This window comes from Diaporthe citri, assembly GCF_014595645.1.
Source record: "Diaporthe citri strain NFHF-8-4 chromosome Unknown scaffold_1, whole genome shotgun sequence".
In the NCBI taxonomy this organism is placed as follows: domain Eukaryota; kingdom Fungi; phylum Ascomycota; class Sordariomycetes; order Diaporthales; family Diaporthaceae; genus Diaporthe; species Diaporthe citri.
In genome coordinates, this window is record NW_025064846.1 from 1,705,368 (window position 1) to 1,726,549 (window position 21,182).

General features: G+C 56.4%; 8 protein-coding genes across 8 annotated transcripts; 2 read left to right on the top strand and 6 right to left on the bottom strand.

The window, feature by feature from the left end:
- Window positions 1-86: 86 nt before the first annotated feature.
- Window positions 87-3,602, top strand: INS49_000454 (uncharacterized protein; the record flags this gene model as incomplete). The annotated part of the gene is made up of 2 exons (XM_043161292.1): window positions 87-2,510; window positions 2,613-3,602. 2 exons carry the CDS (start codon window positions 87-89, stop codon window positions 3,600-3,602), a joined length of 3,414 nt encoding a protein of 1,137 aa, XP_043029798.1.
- A 1,182-nt stretch (window positions 3,603-4,784) lies between these two features.
- Window positions 4,785-5,916, bottom strand: INS49_000455 (uncharacterized protein; the record flags this gene model as incomplete). The annotated part of the gene is made up of 3 exons (XM_043161293.1): window positions 4,785-5,101; window positions 5,188-5,777; window positions 5,891-5,916. 3 exons carry the CDS (start codon window positions 5,914-5,916, stop codon window positions 4,785-4,787), a joined length of 933 nt encoding a protein of 310 aa, XP_043029799.1.
- Window positions 5,917-8,017: 2,101 nt separating this feature from the next.
- On the bottom strand, window positions 8,018-8,761 carry INS49_000456 (uncharacterized protein; the record flags this gene model as incomplete). The annotated part of the gene is made up of 4 exons (XM_043161294.1): window positions 8,018-8,136; window positions 8,296-8,474; window positions 8,548-8,581; window positions 8,680-8,761. The coding sequence occupies 4 exons, from the start codon at window positions 8,759-8,761 to the stop codon at window positions 8,018-8,020; spliced, it is 414 nt and encodes a 137-aa protein (XP_043029800.1).
- A 430-nt stretch (window positions 8,762-9,191) lies between these two features.
- On the bottom strand, window positions 9,192-10,301 carry INS49_000457 (uncharacterized protein; the record flags this gene model as incomplete). Its single annotated transcript, XM_043161295.1, has 1 exon — window positions 9,192-10,301. One exon carries the CDS (start codon window positions 10,299-10,301, stop codon window positions 9,192-9,194), a length of 1,110 nt encoding a protein of 369 aa, XP_043029801.1.
- A 527-nt stretch (window positions 10,302-10,828) lies between these two features.
- INS49_000458 (uncharacterized protein) lies at window positions 10,829-12,376 on the bottom strand (the record flags this gene model as incomplete). Its single annotated transcript, XM_043161296.1, has 1 exon — window positions 10,829-12,376. The coding sequence occupies one exon, from the start codon at window positions 12,374-12,376 to the stop codon at window positions 10,829-10,831; it is 1,548 nt and encodes a 515-aa protein (XP_043029802.1).
- Window positions 12,377-13,712: 1,336 nt separating this feature from the next.
- On the top strand, window positions 13,713-18,156 carry INS49_000459 (uncharacterized protein; the record flags this gene model as incomplete). Its single annotated transcript, XM_043161297.1, has 4 exons — window positions 13,713-13,849; window positions 13,916-14,029; window positions 14,815-17,441; window positions 17,504-18,156. The coding sequence occupies 4 exons, from the start codon at window positions 13,713-13,715 to the stop codon at window positions 18,154-18,156; spliced, it is 3,531 nt and encodes a 1,176-aa protein (XP_043029803.1).
- Window positions 18,157-18,620: 464 nt separating this feature from the next.
- On the bottom strand, window positions 18,621-20,143 carry INS49_000460 (uncharacterized protein; the record flags this gene model as incomplete). Its single annotated transcript, XM_043161298.1, has 2 exons — window positions 18,621-19,625; window positions 19,682-20,143. 2 exons carry the CDS (start codon window positions 20,141-20,143, stop codon window positions 18,621-18,623), a joined length of 1,467 nt encoding a protein of 488 aa, XP_043029804.1.
- A 164-nt stretch (window positions 20,144-20,307) lies between these two features.
- On the bottom strand, window positions 20,308-21,140 carry INS49_000461 (uncharacterized protein; the record flags this gene model as incomplete). The annotated part of the gene is made up of 3 exons (XM_043161299.1): window positions 20,308-20,702; window positions 20,906-20,992; window positions 21,059-21,140. The coding sequence occupies 3 exons, from the start codon at window positions 21,138-21,140 to the stop codon at window positions 20,308-20,310; spliced, it is 564 nt and encodes a 187-aa protein (XP_043029805.1).
- Window positions 21,141-21,182: the final 42 nt, after the last annotated feature.

The window sequence follows — 21,182 nt, forward strand, 5'->3', positions numbered from 1 at the left end:
AGCCTTCCAAGGGCCGCCAACAACTTTGTCCCGCGCAGCCTGGTGACGTGTGTGGCGAGGACTGCCGACACGACCCCTCGTTCACCATGTCGTCGCCAAAGGGCCAGGCCACTCCCAGCAGGAGGATTTCAACAAACAAGATGAGGGACTCGGACGGCGAGCTGCTGCAGTCTCTCCACCAGCTTTCCCTCTCAACTTCGCCCTCCTCGAACTCGCCCGTCCCCGCGCGCTCGCCTCGTTCTCCAAACCCAACGCCAGGAGCCACGGGCTCCCCCTACAGACCAGCTGTCGACCGATCGCCTTCCGCCCTCAGCGTCAGGGCTGCCTCGCGCGGCCCCTACAACGGCCCTTCCTCAAATGGCCGCGAGTCCCGCTCGGCGACCCCGACTCTGCTTCGAAAAGCATCCATGAACTCGCTACACTCGGCCAACGGCGTCACGCCTCTGCGACGCTCCAGCTCCGCCAACATGTCCCCGACCGCATCGCGCGCCATGAGCTCGCCCGACCCCCCGCGGCCGCCTCCTCCGTCTGCTAACTCCATAGCGAGGACGCACTTCACGAAAGAGCTCGAGCTTCTCCATGGCGAGGAGTCGAACCGCGCCGCCGAGACGCTGGTTATCCTCCACGATTCGTGTTACGGCCACCGATTTGCTCGCCCGCGCACGTCGCGCTCCGCCCTGAGCACCATTGTCGAGCGGCCCGAGAGAATAAAGGCGTGTGTCCTGGGGGTTTCGGCAGCATATGTGCTGCTCGGCGAGAGGCACGCCGAAGGGGAGCACGTGCTACACCCGAGCCTGAGCCCGGCGGCCATACAGTCGATACCTTTCCGGATACAAAAGTCGAAGCGCCGTGTGTCTTTGACGTCTCCTGCGGTCACGAATGTGCACGGCACCAAATGGATGGAGGAGCTCAAGACCATGTGCGACTCGGCCGAGGCGAAGCTCGCGACCGGCGGCAAGGAGCTGCAGCGCCCCGAGATGAACCGCGGCCCGGACCATGAGCAGCCTAAGAAGCTGCACGAGGGGGATCTGTATTTGTGCTCGGAATCGCTGGAGGCGTTGGAGGGTTCTTTGGGGGCTGTATGCGACGCTGTTGACGCTGTCTTTGCGGATTCCGGTCCCAAGCGCGCGTTTGTCGCGGTTCGGCCACCGGGCCACCACTGCTCTGCATCATATCCGTCGGGCTTCTGCTGGGTCAACAATGTGCATGTTGGGATCATGCATGGTATTCTCGGTCATGGCCTAACCCATGCCGCAATCATCGATTTCGATCTCCACCACGGCGATGGAAGCCAGCAGATCGCCTGGCAGCACAACTCTAGGGGCGTAGGCTTGGCGAAGAATGCGGCGTACTGGAAGAAGGCATCGATTGGGTATTTCTCGCTCCACGATATCAACTCGTACCCTTGCGAGATGGGCGACGAAGAGAAGGTTAAGAATGCAAGCTTGTGCATAGACAACGCGCACGGCCAGCACGTTTGGAATGTGCACCTGGAGCCTTGGAAGACGGAAGCCGAGTTTTGGGCGCTTTACGAGGACAAGTACGCTGTCTTGCTGGAAAAGGCCCGAAAATATTTGAAAGCGCACACGGAAAGGCTTCGTATGGCAAACCAGACGTCAAAGGCGGCAATTTTCCTGTCGGCGGGCTTCGATGCGAGTGAATGGGAGGGAGCCGGCATGCAGCGTCATGTTGTGAATGTGCCGACTGGCTTTTATGCCCGCATCGCTCGGGATGTCACCAAGATCGCTGAGGAACAGGGCACAAGTGTCGATGGTAGACTTATCAGCGTTCTTGAGGGTGGCTACAGCGATCGGGCATTGACCTCCGGAGTGCTCAGTCATATCAGTGGTCTTGCTGGCAGTGAGCCTACACCGAAGGGCGAATCAAATGGGCTTGACGGCACGACGGATCAAAGAACGGGGATCTCGCACGACAGAAGAAACTCGCTGGAGTTGAAGACTCGACCTCACCCCTACGATCCCATCTGGTGGAGTCCCGAGGACCTAGATTTGCTGGAGACCGGCGTCATGACATCTCCGCCGCAGGTCAAAGCTGCTCGGAACGGGCCACTTCCAACATACTGCACACCAACGCAGTCCTCGACCGCGAAGATGGTCGAAGCCGCACGACTCCGTCGGCAAGCATCAATGAACGGAATTGCACCTCCCAGGCCGCCTACGCCCCCGCCCCCCGAGGTGCCATGGTATGTCGCGGCTCACGGGCTTTGTGCGGTGCTGACGCCCACGGATCGGACGACAACGAGTTGCGGGCCGGAAGACCTTTCTGCTGAAGCTACGCGGATCCGACGAGACCGGCAGATGGCTCTGGAAGGCATCGTACCGCCTGAGGGTGGCAGAAGCACTCCGGCGCCTGCGCCTCCGCCGGCTGCAGCGCCATCCAGGATGAGTCTGCGTGAGAGAAAGCCTACGAGTTACTTCGAGGGAGACGATGATCTGGGCAAGAACAGGCGGAAGACTGTGGCTGGTGCTTCGGTCACGGCTTCTGAAAAGGTATGTATCATATTTGGTGAAGTTCAAAACCAATCCCACGGCATACCTTTCACTCGACATCGGCACCGTTTTCCTACTTGGATTGCTGACAAACATCATCAGGGAGCATCACGCAGCAATACACCACAGCCTAATGACCGGGCGCCAACGAGACAAGGACGACGCGTTAGTGCTGCATCAACGATCCTTGAATCTCTTGATGGCGCTACGGCCTACCCTGCTCCGTTGGATGAGCGACCAGCGACGTCGATGACTGAGAGACCAGACACGTCCATGAGTGTGAGGACGACTACTGCAGGCCCACTTGCCGTCAAGAAGACCAGGGCGCCCAAAGCAAAGAAGGATGCGCCCAAGACCGCCCGGCCAAACAAGAACACAGCTCCCGCTACAAAAGCTGCATCAAAACCCAAGTCGTCCAGCCCTAGCGAGCCAGCTCAGAACACACAGGCACCTCCGCCCAAGTCTGGCGATGAGCTTGACAAGATCACCACCGGCTTCAAAAAGATCACGCTGGTTACGAAGCAGCAGAAGGAAGCGCGTGCAAAGAAGGAACTGACAGCTTCGCCACCAAAGCCAGTTGGGGATGCTATAGGGAACACGCCTCTGCCGCCATCCAGCCCTGACCCCATTGCGGTCCAACAACCAACCCCTTCAGATGAGATTGTCTCCCAGGACAGTCTCCCACAGGAGATACCTCTCCCCAGAAGTGGCCAGGACACACCCACGGGCCCTCCGCCCGAACCTCAAACTGCCACTCCAGATGTTTTTATCCAATACCAGCCGGAAGGGCCTGCCCCGGACATCGCCGCTCCACAGGAGCCTCTCACGTGGCTTCCCCCAAACACAGCGACGCCCAGCGTGGCCAAGCAAGCGGCGCCAGTCATGGACACGACGCCCACGCCGATGAAACACGTTGATCCGGCCTCGCTCCGGTCACCGAGCCCGATGAAGCGGGCTGATCTACCCATCTTCACACCAACGTCCCAGATTCCCTTTGCCCCCCGGACACCGACAGACTCGTCGCCTGCAAGGGTCAAGAGCGAGCGGCCGCTTGATGATGCCATCTGGGAGGTTCCCGAGACGCCGGAGTGAGGCAATCCTGGGGCAGCTCCAGGGTTGGGCGGGTGTCTCATCCGGAAGAGCTAAGGTTTGCTTCCACATGGGAAGCTTAATGTTTGTTTTTGAAGATCTTTGTAAATGGAGGGGAGTTTCAAGGGTGATGGCCTGCCTTCCCGATGTCTTATTTGCTGGTCATTTTGCTTTGCTTATCCGAAGCTCGTTTTATTTTGTGGTCGTCTGGTCCTGTACTCCGTAATGCTGTAATCATCGATACCCATATTCCTCTTTCAACGGAAAGGCTCAACCCGTGAGCTAGAATTACAATGACTGCTCAAGCCGTGACTTATATGCATGCTGGTTGTCACCACCCTTCCCACAGCACATGCAAAGATAAGGCAACATGTGTGTGTGTCTGAACGCTCACGTCTGCTTGGTGTGCTTGTGCGCAAAGCGCCTTGACGACGCCGCAGGTGGCAAACAGGAAAAGTCGAGCCAACAGCAGAGGCGCTGCGCTACGACCTTAGTCACGAACGGACCCAACGGTGTGGGACCAACGCAGTGTTGGTTGACGGGTAGGGCTGAGAACACGGTTACAAGCTTTGTGAGCTTAAATTAGTGGGGCTGTATGACAGTAGGGCAGTGGAAGGATGAGGACTCCAAGGGATAATTAACGTCTCCAGTAAGTCTGGTAGATTTCAAGACGTAAGGGCAGCATAGGGTGTCTGAAGTTGCCGAATAGACTGTGTCGAGTCGCATCAACAGAATCTCGGTGAACATGAGACGGGCTTACAGGTATTGATTCGACAAGTCGAAAGAATTGTTGAATTTGTTTTAGCGTTCAGTCATGTCGGATATCAATAATGTGGCGACAATTGTAAAAGTGAAAAAGCCCCCTCTTTGAGCTCGCTTCCCATATGAGGACCGCTTAGCCTTCAAGGCGGTATATCCACAAGTCCGCCATCCAGGCCTCGCTTTTCCCCATGATGCTTCCATGATTTAAAACCTCCCAGCCCCATCCCCCCTGAAGCAATACCGAGCGGGGCTTTTGAAATTGTCGAGGGTATTGATGCACACTCATGCGCTGTGTATTATGAAGTATATCCCATAACATCCGATTCTTCGTCTTGGCCAGAAGACAGCCCCCTCCCCAAACGCCGTTATGCTGCGACAACAAGAAATCAACATGAAAATGGTCAAAAGGTCCAGGCCAAGGGCTCAAGTGTTCAGGACCGCGGCGTGACACTCGGTGCCGATGTTGGGGTCGGTCAAGTCCCCAGTCTGCGTGGGCTTGATGTAACAGTTGCCCGGGGCGCCGCCCTTGAGCGCTTCGGCCTTTGGCGTCCACAGTGGGATAAAGCTGACGCCGCCGCAGGTGGTGTTGGTGTTATTACTGCCGAACAGGTTGGGGAGGTAGTGGTTGTAGGAGGCACAGTGGTCCATGCAGGTGTCGAAGTCAGCGGCGAAGAGCGCCATCAGCGGCCCGCCTTTGGCGTCCTTGTTGCACTGGATCTTGAAGGAGTAGTTGCCAAACACTGAGGTGTGATTTTGTCAGCACTGAAGGCCCAAGGTCCACACCGATGTATACACACACGGCACCGAGTTAGGGGGTTCGGCTTACATGAGAAGGCGTCGTACGTTGTCCCCGTCACCGCCAAGGGATCCGCCGAGCAGTTCCTGTCCAGGTCGGCGAATGAGGTGCTCGATGCGGCGGAGCCCGTGGCAGTCGCTGTGGCTGTTGCGGACGCGAGCGACGAGCTCAGCTCGGCGGCCCTCGCGTCGGCCGTGTTCGCCCGGCTTGCTTCCACCCCCGTTCCCGCGGCGAGACCGATCACAGCAGCCGAGAGCAGAGCAATGATGATGCACAGCACGAAGACCAGGACGGTGCAGCCGCATATCGTGGCCTTCTTCTTCTTCTCGCCGCCCGCGGGCGCCTGCGCCGCGCCGCCCAGACCGGCGGCCTGGGGCCTTGGTGATGTCGGGTCGAGCTGGCTGCCGCTGTAGGCTGAGTAGGGCGCGCTCCCTGGTGGGTACTGGGCATCTTCTGGTTTTAATGGATACTGCTGGTACTGTTGGTACTGTTGGTATTGTTGGTGTTGGTTGTACTGTTGCTGTTGTTGCTGCGGCGCAACGGCCTCTGGATAGTCCTGTTGCACCACCTCGGGAGCATGATGCGCATGGTTCTCTTGCTTTGGGCCCATCTCAGTCAGCCTGGTATGACGCGAGAACCAGATCGAGTGTCCGCGGCGACGCCCCTCCGGGGGAGAGCGTGACCAAGGCATACAGGCGAACTTACTGTATCCATAATTGTGGTATAAGCGTACTTGTTCCGGCTGTCTGGACTCGACATGGGACGAAGAGGAGCACTGGGCGCGCAAGGAAGGGGGGGAAATCGCATTCACATAAAAGCCCAGAACGCGAAGATGGACAAGCATGTCAGAGGAAAGGAAAGAAAAGGGCTATCCAGGCCCTGCAAGCCGCCTCGCAAGGCCTGGGCCATGTCAAGCTCAGCTGAAGGCCGCCCAGGTTCGTGATCCTTCGGGCAATTTCACGCTAGCTCCGCAGCAGCTGCATGGCGACAGATCGAGTCAGCCCTTGCTAGATGTGCCCTCTCCTCCTGCAGGGAGCGGCCGCCTGTCACGTCTTGTCGAGACTGGCTTGTCCCTCTGCATATGTTCTGACGCAGGCCTTGTGCGAGATGCTCCTCGACGCTTGTGGTGCTGCTAGCAGCCGACGAGTGTTGTCGGTCTGTACCAAGTAGCTGACACGAGCAACCGGGAACGAGCTGGGATAGGGACCCAGGGACCCGGGGACGGGGAGCTGGGCTCTCGGGATCCTCTGGGCTCAGGATGGCGGCTTGTGCAAAAGGACCTGAATGGTCTGGGCCCCGCCCGTTGAGGGTCACATCGCCCTCCATTCGGACGCCTGGACGATCTCTTAGGCTTGACTAGGAGCAGGGCCAATTTGAGCAAAGTACGACGGCGGAGTGCGAGCAAGACCGAAGGCCAACCACGTGTGGGCAGAGGGCTTGCGCTGTACGCGGACCCGGTGGGCTGGGAAAGGGCACCAGCGAGACCCGGGCTAGTCTGAGATGGCCAGAAGTCTGGGCGGTCCTGTCCTGTCGGTAGTTGGAGAGAGAGTGGGACCACTTTCCACGCACAGTAAGCACCCCTTTTTTTCATTCCTTTTCCCTTGCTGACATGAGACGAGACCTCGTGTGCATCAGCGGCTCATTATCTGGCCTGCGCGACCGGTGTTGATACAAGCTTAACTGGTGGCTTAAACTGTTCAATGCGGCCCTGCGCTCGAGCCTGGTAATGTCAAACGGGGTTATGCAGTACTACTGACTGTATGTGTGTATGTCCCACACAGTACATGGCCTATCTAGATGCCTGTGGGTCGACAAAAGTACCGTTCTTGACTCGAGATTCGCTTCGGCACGATCCCGGCCTTCGGCTCAGCACCAAGCCCGGCCCGGAGATAGATTGTCAAATTAATGATGAACACATGGCGACTCAACCCACGATCGCAGGGGACACATAGACAGCTGACATGTATTTTCAATAATGCCCAGGACCAGTCTCGATCCATGCTGTCAACTTGACATATGTACATGCGAGCATCCAGCTGTGGTAGCAAAAGGCGATAGCTACAAGAAGAGCCAGAGCAGTTTTCTATAATACAGCTAGGCCTCTGTTAGATATCAAACATCATTCATAGCGAACTGTGAGTTCTCAGTCAATTGCAGCCCATGTGAGCCATGTCGCGCCATGAGCTCGGGGTGCTACTCCAGATTTCTGTCTGTCTACAAATATGTCACAATTACCTCCCTTCCTTTCATTTTCAACACCAACTAATATCATGAATTCGGCATGTATAGTATAGACCCTTACAGTTTGTCAAAATCTGCGCCGCAAACTGAAATCTGGTAGAACTCAAGCCTCAGTTTCAGAATAAGTGCATTCCGCATAAACGAATGTTTGTGGCTTGAAAGATCAATTAGTGGCTCAGTTGGTAATTATCCGGGTTCTACCTGCGAAGCTCTGATAATTCGCGACCGAGCTGTAGGGGGTGACCCAAGGAAGAGCCCGGATCATCAAGTACGCAAAGTGTTCTCTAGGGGTTCATTGGCTCGTTGCTTCAGCATTTGGAAATTGACAAGTCCCACCTCCATCCGAGACGTGCCACTCCTGCTGTGTGATGTTACTTCCGTAGTTGAAACCGACTTGTTGGACGCGAGCCATGTAGGAGGATCAAGCTTCGTTACACCTTAGCCTATCGTTGAAATATGGAACACGATTCAAGTAGGTTACCAAGCAGACTTCGATTGTGTGAGATTTGGTTTGTGTCTTGAACTTTTAATCAACAGCTGAGCCCCTCACAAGGAACTTGCCCGAGGAAAGCCTCCACCAACTCAAATGCCCAATGTAGACCCCCGATGATTGCTAAACTCAGTCGAGGCCCTCCTGGGCTGTCTTCTTAGTCCCCCTGGCCGGGGTCTCCCAAGGCTCCATGTTCTTCAGCCAGTTCTCCATCGTGGGGTTAGGTATATCACCGGGCTCGAAGAGTCCTGCCATGGGTATCATCTCAGTAAAAGTCTCGGTCGCTCAGTCTCAACCTACAAGATAGATCCATGACACCAGCTCAGATCCGTATTCCAGCGGGATGGATACCCAGGGCCGAGTGTCCGCCCTCTACCAGCTGACCAGTCAACTTCCCCCGAACTCACCTGCCTTGAGAAACGTCAGGCCAGGCTTGCTGGCCGACCTCAACCACACGCCCGCGCCGCAGCCGTCGCACCACGCGCGCGTCATCTCGTTGCCGCTGTCCGCCTTCTGCCTGTACGTCCTGGGCTCCGGGCTCGTGGTCTCGATGTCTGCCGTCTGCACCAAGAGGTGGGCCGAGTGCCTTTGTGCGCGCCTCAGCGTCAGACGGAATCGATACTCGTACTAAAGGGGATGGGGTTGGTGGTGTTGCTTACATCGCGCCGGCCCATTTGCGACAGTCGATGCAGTCTGATGATCATGGGTTACGGTGGTCAGCTTCGTGGTTTGGAGGCGAGTCCCTTCGCGCACGGTTTCACGCGCAGCTGCCCACGGCTCTCGCCACTCACGGCACAGGTTCATGTCTGCAGGTTTTGGGATCGTATAAACATGCCGGCCGCAGTTGCAACTCCCGGTGATCTTGCCAGCCATTTTACTGTGTTTGCCTTGTTCTTCGATTCTTCTACAAGCCAGTGCGATTATGCGGGAGTTGTAGGAAAGAAACAGCTGAGATGCTGGGACTGTGAGGGAGAGTGTCTCAAATGTTACGCATCATCGTCTTACCAGCCGTTGGAGAAACGTCATAGCCCCCCTCAAGCTTCTCTCTGGTTTAGAACGAGACGACTAGCCGATTCCGCACATCACGGTCTAGCAACAGCAGCAAGTTGCGGGTATCGTCCTTGATAGCATGAATGGAGAAGGACTCTAGCACTTTACAGCTTCGTGTCTAATTAGGTTATTTCATTTCGCCTCTGGCATCTGGATAATGCAAACTGCACCTTCAACCTCCCTTGGATACTTCGTATTCAAACAGGAATTTCATAAAGCGGCGTGCCCTTCCTTCTGTCCTAGCATTTGAAGCCTAGAGTGCTGCCAGTAGACTCTGCAATGTCTCAATGAAGCGGACCCGAAATGATTCTTTGAATCCATCATGCGCCAATTTGATCGATTGGAGCACATTTCGCTCCTCCACCTTTCGTTCATCATATACTCCAGCACTGCTCACTCCGCCCGGCTTAGTGTCGACAGGGTGGTCCAGGTTTATCCTGTCAAGTTGCCGATTGGCACCACGATACAGCTCCATGGTCTTGCAGTCGAGCCCCAGCATGAGCCAATTGAGCTCGTAGCCGGCCTTCTCCAAGGCTTGCCTCCTCTTCTCATCCCCCACGGCGTCGCAGAGAGTCACGGCCTGGCTCAGGGATAGCTTGAGGGTCTTTTGGTCGGTGACTTGGAAATTCTTCGAGAGTACGCCTATACAGTTGCCAATAAGATCCGACGTAGACCGCACTCCGTTTTTCAGGTCCATAATGCCATCTGGTATGGTAATAGAGGATTTGGTAGGACTTCCCGCTTTCCCTTGACCGGACATCTGGTCCCACACCCTCTGTTGCTCGGATTCTGGGATACAACTTTGAAGAAAACCGTACGTCGCTTCCACGACGACTTGTCTCACTGCGTGACCGGCAAAGGCCAGCGTCTGTCCGTCCAGGTTGGACAGCCTGGCATCTGGATTGTCGGCGATGACGTCCTCAAGGCTTCGCTGGGAGTTTGCGACCGATTCTTTCTCCTCAATTATCAAGTGCCCACGCGCAGGGGCGGACTTGAAGATATCTATTCCGCGGCTTTCGACCGGTGAGACCTCGTCGAAGAGCGGATTGCGTTCTTCGCCAGGTTTGGCCGGTGAGACATCCAACAAAGTCACATCTGGATCTCCTTCATCGTGAGCATTGATCACCGACGGATTGAAGGTAAGTTTTCTGCGATCGACTGTTAGGCTGGCGTCGCCGCCTCGGGGTGATGCTCCGGGTTTCTCGTCAGGGGCCATTGCAGAATGCAGGGTTTGTTGTTCGTCGCGAGCGATGCGCTGACTGCCGGCGACGGGATGGCTGGACTGTCTCATGTTGTTGCTTTTGGCTTTTTTTGCTGCCTTCTTCTTTGACTTTGCCTTCCTCTTGCCTCTGTTCCTTGTCATATTTTGTGTCGGAGGGTGACGTCCCCGGCACGTGCTGGGTATTCGTTTTCGAACTGGCCCTACGTTTTTGAATGATTTGGTGGACTCTTGTTGAGAAGGCTTGTTTGAAGGCTCGGGTCCTGTTTGCAGCGCGGCAGGGAGTTCTTGGACGTCCAACGTTTGTATTTGTCGCCGAGGTCAGCGACAATGTTCACCCTTGAGAGGCTTGGTGTTCATACAGGCTCTCTCGGGAGTGAAAGATTGCAGCGAAACGATCCTAGAGAGTTCAGCCGCGACTGCCCCGTTTGTTGACAGGATGTGGCCAGGTATCGGGCAGGCGCGACGGAAAGAAGGCGTCAGGCGCAATGCTCGATGATAAGGATCATGCGCTGGGCGTGGCGGCAGGGCTGGAAACCAGTTAAGTTGACAGAGAGCAGGAAAATCAAATGCAATCACAATCTGGCCTTCAAAGTAAATTGTCAATTCTTCGCCGTACTATGGAACCAAACGCTTGTTCACCTTCTCCTGGGGTTCACGCCCACTCAAACCTAAGTGTCCGTTGATTGAGCAGCATCTCTTCGCGCCTTCGCTCCAGCCTTCAATGACTCCCATTTGTCGCGGTATTTGTCAAGATTGTGTCTGAGACGCTTGTTGTCCTTCTCGAGCGCATCGAACTGTTTGCTGGCTGTGAGCAACTCTTCTTCCAGCTCCTGATTCCTCTTCTTCAGCGCCTCATCCGTCGCTTGACCTTGGGCGCCACCACTATGTGACATTGGTGATCCAGGCCTAGCGATGCGCATGCTGTCCGCCAGTGCGAGGCGAGAGTGCTGAGCACTCGCCTCAAATAGTTGCAAGCGCTTTGTGACTCTGTCGAGCATACTCTTCAGGCTGGCGTTCTGAGTGCTAAGCTCCTCGATGACATTGTAGAGATCCCTTTCCGTCTGACTCTGACTCTTGCCAACTCGGCGTTTGGCGCTTGGGGAAACAGACACCTGCGACTCCCTGGCATCAACGAAATCATCCTCGTCGGGGTCGTCAGCCATCTCCACCTCACCATCGTGATGCGACGCGGCGATGGCACGCCTCCTCTCCTTCTGGTCAAAGTTTAATATGTTGGCGTATGAAACAGTATGACCGCTCGTAGGCACGACATAGAACGAGTCGTTCACGGCATGGCCGTCGCGCTGCACTGCACGCAAGGCAGCCTTGGAGTAGATCTTGGACAGGTCTGGCTCTTCGCCTGATGGTGGTATAGTCTTGCCGCGATCTCGCTTCTGTGGAGGGACTTCGGGTGCGGGGCTCTCCGCAGTGGATTCCTCGGTGATGAGAGGCAGGCCAGCGAAAGCCAAAGGTGTTGAGAGGCGGTTGATGATGCTGCCAAAGGTACTATAAAACCGAGAGAAGCCCTCATCGGCTGGTGCGTTCCCAGGCGCAGGCTCGTTCTCCACAGCCTCGTCAACCGAAGGAGGCCGCGAGCTCTGCGAGGAAGCTTGAGTGGGAGGCACCCAGCTCGGCTTCGGCTTTCCGGTCTTGCTATCAAGCATGTGCTGCATTTTCGTGCGCGAACCGGTGTTCCGAGCCGTCAGATCAACGTTTCCGGGAGCTTGGTCGTTTGAAATGCTAGGCGCAAGGGGTTGACCACGATAACGTGAGGCACGAATGCCCCGCGCCGACGCCAAATTGCTCGCGATGGACGATGAAAGCTCTCGGGATGGGGGATAGCGACGCTGTGGTGTCAAGCCCGGCAAGGTCGCAGGACCTTTCGATGCGCTGCCCGCGACAGGACCAGACGAGGCATCAGAGCCGGCAGCCTGCGCGGGGTCTTTCTCTTCTGTCTCGCGGTCATGCTTCTCCGAGTTCGCGTGTTTGCCAGGATGGTCTACCGAGAACTTTATGAGCTCCGAAAGCTTCTGGTGGTGCTGTTCAAGAAGCCTGAGGGTTCGGAGGGCCTCGATGCTGGACGTGGCTTGGGCGGCGTTGGAGAATTCTCCTGCGGCGAGGGTGTGCTCGTTGATGGCGACGGTGGAGTCGGCGGTCTGCGTAGCGTCCAAGGCGGCTTTGGCATGATCATGCGCCTGTGAAGACTCGGTCAGCATGAGCCGTCCTGCCGCCACGAAGAAGCGCGGATGAGCATGCCTTGATGAGGGGCGCAGAGTCCATGGTGTCCAGGCCGGGTGATATGAGGTCTACCACAGTCGGTGTCGCTCGCGCATGACACGAACCGCCTTGCCAGGGACAAGGCTACACATGCGCCCGCGCGGTTGGGCAACTGAGCAGGTGTGGCCGACCCGTTTTGAGGACGCTGAGTGGATTTAGTCGTAGATTCTCGTTCGCGGTACGCTTGTGGTGAGGTTCAAGAGTTGTGTATCAAAGGCATGGCAAGTTGTTGACCGGCGATGATGAGTTGAGTCTTGTCAGATGGGTTGTACAGACCAAGACTGGCGGGATGATGTCGCGGGTTATCGGCACCCGATTTGGACGGAGCTTCTGGTCCGGATGCCTGCCCCAGGGGCCAAGCAGCTTCCATTCCTTCCACCAGGCCCTGCTGGGGGTACCTGCTTTGTTGGTGATGCTAACCTGCACCACTTGACCAAGCCTAAGCCTATGGGGAACAATGATGGAACCTTGGGAGTCTTGTCTCGGTGCCAACCACGACAAGATGACGAAGTGAAACATTGCCGACCATGAGATTGCCATTGCCTCTAGCCTAAACAAAAAAAATTGAGCCAGCTCGGCACATACAGCATACCTAACTAGGTACCTTGCTGACAGCCTCCCCGGGCCTAGACTACGTACCTACCTGGACTATTGTGCTGCCCGCCAGACTGTATGAAGACAATATTGGTAGGTGGCTTGTCCCGAAGCCGTCGCAGCCGGCGTCCCGGTCGCCACACACTGGAGCAGAATCCCTTCGTATTCATCTTCCAACATTGTTGGTGTTTTCATGGACGTAATAGACAAGCGGGCAGCAGACAGACACACCAGTCTCCTCCGTCTGCTACAGCTTTCCGAGGACGTTTATTGTCGTCTGTAACAATTCAGTTCTCATCACCACTACCCTAGTCGAGAACATCGCGAGCAACGTGAGGAAAGACTCGTCTCACAACATCCTCACTGGGCAGCACAACGGGGTGACCTGCTCGTAACCATTGGACTCGTACATGCCTTGCCATGACGTCGACCTGGACTGGACCCTCAAGCCGACACGATACCCACCAACCTTGTTGACTCGACTCACCTTGCGCATGCCCAAGTCTGCGGTTGCGAGTCGCGTGGGCGCAACCTGGCACGGCTTCGAGAAACTGAATGCCGCGACGAGCAAACGAAGGGATCCCCAGCCGACAGAGGAACCATCCTTTGGAAGAAACGGCTTGGAAGTTTTAACTTTTAGACCATCTCAGGCCCAGGCTCAAGCCACCGGGCACGCCCGACATGTCGGACAGGACGCTGGGAAAGCTGCTGAGAAAGTCACGGTCCCTCAGACGCGGGCGAGGGTCCGTGGACGCGGATGCTGCTGATAGGGATGCAGACGGCAGCAGCATTGGCAGTGATAGTGCTACGGTGTCGCTGTCGCGAGGACGGTCCAGGCGGTCCAGCATCAGACGCAGCCACACGTCTGACGTGCTTGGGGACAGCCAGGCCGACGATGGTCCCACGTCCCCGGTTGTCGTCTACCACGTTTCGGCCGACAAGGAGGCACAGGACGAGGATCCCAGCCTTGCATCCTGCGACACAGAAGACCTCGAATTGTAAGTGGCAACCAGCCTACCTATATCAGCGTCTCCTTATTGCACTGCACCTTGCCGCCTCGGTGTTGCCCCAGACTCTGGTACCGTCGCATGGCCCGTCGCATGGCCGAGGTTTGTTCGGAGGCACATCCCGGCACGACAGCCTCTGTGCGAGAGCCTCCGAAGTCTGAGATCTGAGGTCTGAGGCCTGAGAGGTCCAGCTCGCCGGCCCTCCCTGCCAGAGGTTGCAGCATGCGCAGCGCGTGCGAATTGCGCTGGACCCCAAATGCCAATCCGTGGGGCTGCCCATCTTGATGCTGCGACTGCGATGTGCTCCTAGCGCCGCCCCTGAGACTTTCCCACACGCTGGCCCCTCGTCCCCTCTCCCCTCAGGGCCCCCCCAAATGCCCCCCTGACCCCTACTCGCAGGAGGAAGGGTGAGAGATCACAGAAGCCGATCCTCCTCCAAGCCCGCCGCCGACTCCAATACGCAATACGCCGCACCACGCCCACGCACACGCACCAGCACCAGCACCGTCAGCAATCTAATAAGGGCCTGGCCGGAGCTGACCCCGTCTATTGCGGTCTCCATTGCTGTGCCACTTGCAATGACCCTCACAACTGCCCATTATTACTCTCTTCTTTCACGAGCCCCCAGCCCAAAATAGCCATCCTTGCCAATTTCCTTTGTCCCTCTCACTCAGCCCTTCCATCTGGACCCAGTCCGCTCTCGAGCTACCCCCCTGAGCTCCCACCGGCCAACGTGCCGGCCTCTCTTTACTTGGTACTGATCCTTCCCACCACAGCACCGCTACAGAACGGCCCGCCGTGATCTCGAACCACCCGTCCCAGATCGGCTACCTGACCACCAACAACCCCCTCATACAATCCGAATACTACCAGCAAGGCTCCCAGCCTTCCCAAGGCTCAGTCACCACGGATCATCTAGGAGAGCCCGACCCTTTTGGGTCCCCAAACCCGGTGGGACTTGCACCTCCATCATCGCAGTCCAGCAGGAGATCACCCTCACCTGTGGGACGGCTCAAGGGGGTATTCAGGTCCAAAAAAAGCTCCTCGAAGCTGTCCGGGGGCGGGAGTGGAGCATCTAGCCCAGAGAGGCGGCCATCGACCGCAGGCCCAAGGCTGTCCTCCGACATAACCGATGCCCCTAAGCTTACCGATCCTCCCAAGACCGATCTGACGACCGACTCGGACTCGGACCTGAAGCATGCTGCTGTAGAAGAGCGGGACGAACAGCAGAAAAGAGGTTCAGCGGAGCGCTTTCGTCGCCTTTCTAGGGGCCAAACGATCGTCACAAGCACGCCGCCCGGAACTCCTGGTGCTTCGGAACAGGGCACTCCAGTCATTGTCAACACCCCTCCAACGCCGACCGACTCTACCAAACCCAAGCTACCCAAGCTTCAATCTCCGCCGCAGAGCACCGCCCCTGCTGAGGATCCTGGACTGGGCCAGAGACGCGGCAGATCGGGTTCAGCAAGTCTGGTGCCCAGCAAGTTGTCCACCATCCACCCTGCGCCACTTACGCCAACCCCCGAGAACGGCATTCCCACGCCTTCCAACCCAGCTTCAGGGTTCTTTGGATCTGTGCTCTCCGCCGCGCAGAACGCCGCCAATACTCTTACCAGCACTATTCAGAACACTAACATCAGCCCTGGTGTCACGAAGAACAGAGGCTTAAACCCCGCACAGAGCGTGCAGAGTAGCCGAGTTGACGACGACAAGGTCGAGGTCGAGTCCTCCGTCGAGGTATCTACTGGCAAAGCGATGGAGTCGCACGAGCCTGCCGTCAAGACCCTTGGCACGGGTGACCTCAGCCTGAGCCACCTGGGCATCGAGCCGACCGCCAGGGCCACCACGCCCACAAAGCCGAGTTTTCCAGAACAAATCGATGTCAACAGGTCACGATCAGAGTCTGCGCCCGCGGAAGCGACGCCTATTAAGACCAGCGGCGAGGTCCCATGGGATGATACGCAGAGACCGCAGTCTGTCTATCAGGGCTCAGAGCCGCCGTCGCATGGTGACAAGACGCCACCACCGGGGAGTTTGCACGAGGAAAGCACTGGTATACATCGGAGCGGCAGTATCAGGAGCGCCATTGGCCGCCACAACAGGAAACGCGGTAGCACCAACGGCACTGGAGGCACCTCAGGCACTGGCAACACGATAGGCGCCGCTCTCGCCTCTGCCAATGCTGCTTTGTCACAGCCAGGCAACTTGTCTAACGCGCCGAAACTTACTGGGTTTGCGGTCGCGAGCAAGAAGCGGAACCGGGACTTCCATGTGCTGTTCAAGAGCGTCCCAGACGATGACTACCTAATTGAAGACTACAGCTGTGCTTTGCAGCGCGAGATCTTGGCTCACGGACGACTGTACGTATCTGAAGGTCACCTGTGCTTCAGCAGCAACATCCTCGGCTGGGTCACCACGCTGGTCATGAGTTTTGATGAGATTGTGTCTGTCGAGAAGAGAAGCACAGCTCTGCTGTTCAAAAATGGGCTGATGATCTCTACGCTTCACGCAAAACACATCTTTGCCAGTTTCACGAGCCGGGATTCCACGTACGACCTGATCGTCAAGATCTGGAAGCTTGGCCACCCCGAACTTCAGAGCTCCCTCAATGGTGTGCGCCTGGATGAGACAGGTGGCGACAAGACGGAGAAGGTCGATTCGCAGTCCATTGTCGGCAACGATCAAAGCGCCTCTGCTTCTGCCGATGAGGACGGGGACGGGGACGAAAGTGACGACGGGGACGATGTGTACGACGAGGACGAGGATGACGATGATGTCCCTGAACCAAGCCAGATTGCAGATCCGCCACTGCTCGAGTCTGCTCTGGAAAAGTCTGTCTCTCGCAAGCCCTCGGGAGCTGTCACTGCTAGTCTACCAAATGACAAGCCTAAGGATGCGCCGGCAGGAGCACCCAGCCAAGACTTCCCTGGTCCAGCTACACACTCCCCTACGGACTGCGGCGATGCTGACGCGCATTACAAGAAGATCGTGGGAGACGATGTCATCCCAGCACCCCTCGGAAAGGTCTATGACCTGATGTTTGGTCCAACCGCAGTTACGTGGATGGCGAAATGGCTCACTGTAGACCAGAAGTGTACAGATCTACAATCCGAAGACAAGAAGGGGCTCACTCTGGACAACCGAACACGAAATTACACATATATCAAGCCGCTGAGTGGCTCCATTGGCCCGAAACAGACCAAGTGTATTGTGTCGGAAAATCTGGAGAACCTCGACCTCGAGAAGTCTGTCAACGTTCTGGTCAGCACGCAAAACCCAGACGTTCCGAGTGGCAATGTCTTCAGCGTCAAGACGAAATACTGTCTCTCTTGGGCCGAGAACAATGCGACACGGGTCCAAATCAACTGTATTGTGGAGTGGACTGGCAAAAGTTGGCTGAAAGGTAAAGCAAACTCCCATGCAAACGCTCTGCGGTCTTGGACAATATAAGCTAATTCAAGATAGGTCCCATTGAGAACGGCGCCAATGAAGGCCAGACACAATACTGCAAGGACCTTTTCGCAGGCCTCAAAGCAGCTGTATCGTCGAAAGCCCGCCAGCCGCTCGCCGCCGGGGCCGGAAAGGGCAAGAAGAAGGGCAAGAAGGGCAAGGCAGCCGCAGTCTCGAACGTCACTAGCGATACTGAGGATGCCACCAAGGTTTCTTCCAAGCAAGATTGGGGCATTCTCGAGCCGCTGCATGGCATTCTGGGACCTGTGGTGGATATTGTCAAGCCAATTCTCACAGGAAATGTTGTTTACGGTCTGCTCGTTGGCCTGCTCGTCGCCGCCTGGTTCGGGTTCGGATTCAATCCGAGGCCAATCGCCAGACCTTACGGCTCTGAACTTGGCTTCTACGGCTATCCCGATCGACTTGCGGCCTATGAAGAAATGTGGCGGCGCGAGGAGAGCGAGCTCTGGGAGTGGCTCGAAGAGCGCGTCGGTATGGACCGTCTGAACAGCGGTGAGATGCACACGCGGAAGAAGGTGGTCGAGCCTCGCACCATGGCCGAGAAGCTGAGAGAAGATCGTATGGACGAGAGTGAAGTCAAGGAAGCAATCAGGATAACCGAGGAGAAGTTGGAGGTGCTGAAGTCGGTTGTCAGCAAGAAAGCTTAATTACAGGCAGGGAAGGTACGGACTGGCGGGCGGCTGAGTATCTTTCAAGGAAAAACAGTACGGAAAATACCCCTACGAGCCAACAGAGCACTCTTCTTTTTTGTTGATTTTTTTTTTCTTTTTGATTTTTATTTTGTTAGGCAGCAAGCATCAGCGGGGTGTGTGTACATTACGGGTTCGGCCACTACTTCTTACCTTCGGTCTCGAAATACAATTATTTGCAAATCTCTAAGCCATGAAAATGACTCTGAACTCAAAGAGGCTTCATCTGGCTGTCATGTGTGAATCTTGAAGACACAAGATGCGTTATTCGCAATTTGCGAATTGGGGTCAATGACACTCTGAAAGAGTCCCAGAAAGTCCCTGGCATTTTGCTTCCTTGGGCTGGAAAGAAATCGAATTTGGAAAACATTGACAGATAGTAAGTGACCGTCACCGTTTGCCCCTGTAGCATCGTGATCTGTCTACTTAGCGACGAGACCCCCTACATCCTCCAACATTATATTATCCGGTGGCCGGCCTCGGTCAATTCTGCCCCAGCCCGCGTTCCAAGCAGGGACACTGCCTGGTGGCGGAGAGATGGGACGCTCAGCACCGATCATCCTCGTCGACGAGGTGCTGCTACTCATCCCGAAGTCACTACTGTGATGCCCGCCGCCGCCGGACCCGTGTCGCCTGGTCGCCCTCCTCCACCAGTCCCTGCTCACGGGCGCCGGCTTGCACGTCTCCGGGTCCGACGCCCTCCACGCCGCCCTCGCGCCCTTGGAGCGCGAGTATGTGAACCCGGCGGGCTTCCCGCCGGCGAAGGGGTTCCAGCGCCGGTGCAGGTGCGCCGCGTCATCAAAGGAGATGCTCCCGTTACGGCCCGAGTTGTAGCTCGTGGGGGCCTCGCCGGCCAGCTCCTCGAGCGTGAGCCCCTTGGTCTCGGGGATGAGGAAGGATGTGAAGAGGCCGCAGAGCATGAAGAGCGCGAATATCTGCAGCAGGGTGTCCAGGTCGGCGCTGCCGTCGTCCCTCTTGGTCATGAGCGGGAGGGATATGATCTGGGCTATGATGGCGCCAATCTTTCCCGCTGCTGCCGACAGCCCGTGACCTGTTGCCCTATAGCGTGTAGGAAAGCACTCGCCTGGCACGATAAAGGTGGTTGTGTTGGGGCCCAGGTTGAAGAAGAACTGGGCGATGATGTAGAGGGCGAACATGGAGCCCGCGTTGAGGTGGTGGTAGGCGAAGCCCAAGATGCAGAAGAGTATTGTGAGGACCAGGAAGCCGCCGGTCTGAAGGGGTTTCCGGCCTATGGTGTCGATTGTAAAGATCGCGGTCCAGTAGCCGGGCAAGGAGCCGGCAACGGATAATATTATGAGGCCCACTGCGTTGTTGTAGAGTTTGTGGTAGAGGGTTTCACCATTGACATAGCCTGTTGCTGAGAGAACAATCGAGTTGTTCAGGCCTAGGCCGTAGAATGCGAGATCCTTAAATGGGAGTTAGTCAAGGCAGACCGAGAGCAGCGACGGGCGCAGTTACTTACGAGGAAGAGCCAGCTGAGTGTTGTGCCAAGTAGCACCTTCGCATTCTTCCAACGTCCAAAATACGATCCCAGATCCCGCCAAGAAGCCGCCGGCGTCGCCAGTGAGGGCCCAGCGACCTTTAGCAGACGAGCCTGCCGCACAATATCGAGCTCTCCCTTGGACTTGCTCAAAAAAGAGTTGATATCGCTGTCCGCCTTCTCCACGTCATGGACAACATCGAATGTATAACGCGGTGTCTCAGGGATGGTTATCCGGTAATACAGCGCAAAGACTGCTGGTAGCGCTCCCACGCCGACGATTATGCGCCAGCACCTATCGGCTGCAATCTGGCAGCCCAAGTCACAATCGGAAATATCTGCGATGCCGATGAAAGACTCCTTGAAGGCGACCGTGACTGTCAGTGCGACGACCGCAGCCAGCAGTTGGCCAAAGCCTTGCATCGAGAACACGCTTGCCATCATTGCGCCTCGAAATCGTGTGGGCGCATATTCGGATGTGATGACGGATGATAGAGGGCTTTATTTAGGTTAGAGAATATCGTACGTATAGCCGGAAGAGAAGGGGGATTCAGGCAAGAAACAGCCCAAAAAGGAAACTGCTATGTAGGACTTGAGACAGTCACTCACTAATCTCCGCCAATTCCAACTCCCATAATAATGCGATGGAACGTTAGCAAAGCCGTCGAGTTGATCGACTGGCTTGGGCTCGCCAACGCGAAGTTCATTGTGGCCACCAAGATGATGCCAAGTTCGACGCCGTACATCTTCCGACGCCCGAGGTAGTCAGCCAGCCATCCGAAGAGTATCTGGCCGATAACTATGCCCGCACTCGTCGAGGCCTTCAGAGCCTGGTTGACCGTCGTTGGAAGGTGTCCGTTGTTGCCGCCGAAGCCATTTCGTGAGTCCTCGGGAGAGCCCTGCCAAAACACTAGGCCCAGGAAAATTGTGATGAGATTTATGGAAAAGATCTGATAGCTGTCGATCAGGAAACCGACTCCGGCTATCAACACGGCTCTCACATCTGTCGTATCGGGTCAGCGACCATTGGTCTTGTTCTGTGCCTGAAAGAGGAGGGTATTCCGAGCTGCTCGGCCATCCCGTTGTTTCGCTCCCGAACAATGTCTTTGAGTAACCCAAGACATGCCCGAGGCCCACGCATGTGTCACACGCAAGTGGATTCAAATAAAAACAAAGTGAGGAAACATGGGTGCGGGAGAGACGAACGGTATGAACCAAATGGCGTCTTGTCGATCTCAGACAGCGCGAGCCTCCTCCGCAGGTTGGGATCTTGTATATGCGAGTAGTCATTTGCTATGCCATATTAGTCTTGGCAAGCTAGATTTACACCGTGATTGCATCGACAGCGGCAAAACACACCGAAGTTGTGGAATGCATTGTTGCCCCCATGTGTCCGTTGGTGGGCCGCCGTCGTAGTCGTCGGCCCGGGCAGTATCTCCATTTTCGGTCTTAATTCGACTGTACAAGCCGCCGCCGTGGTGCA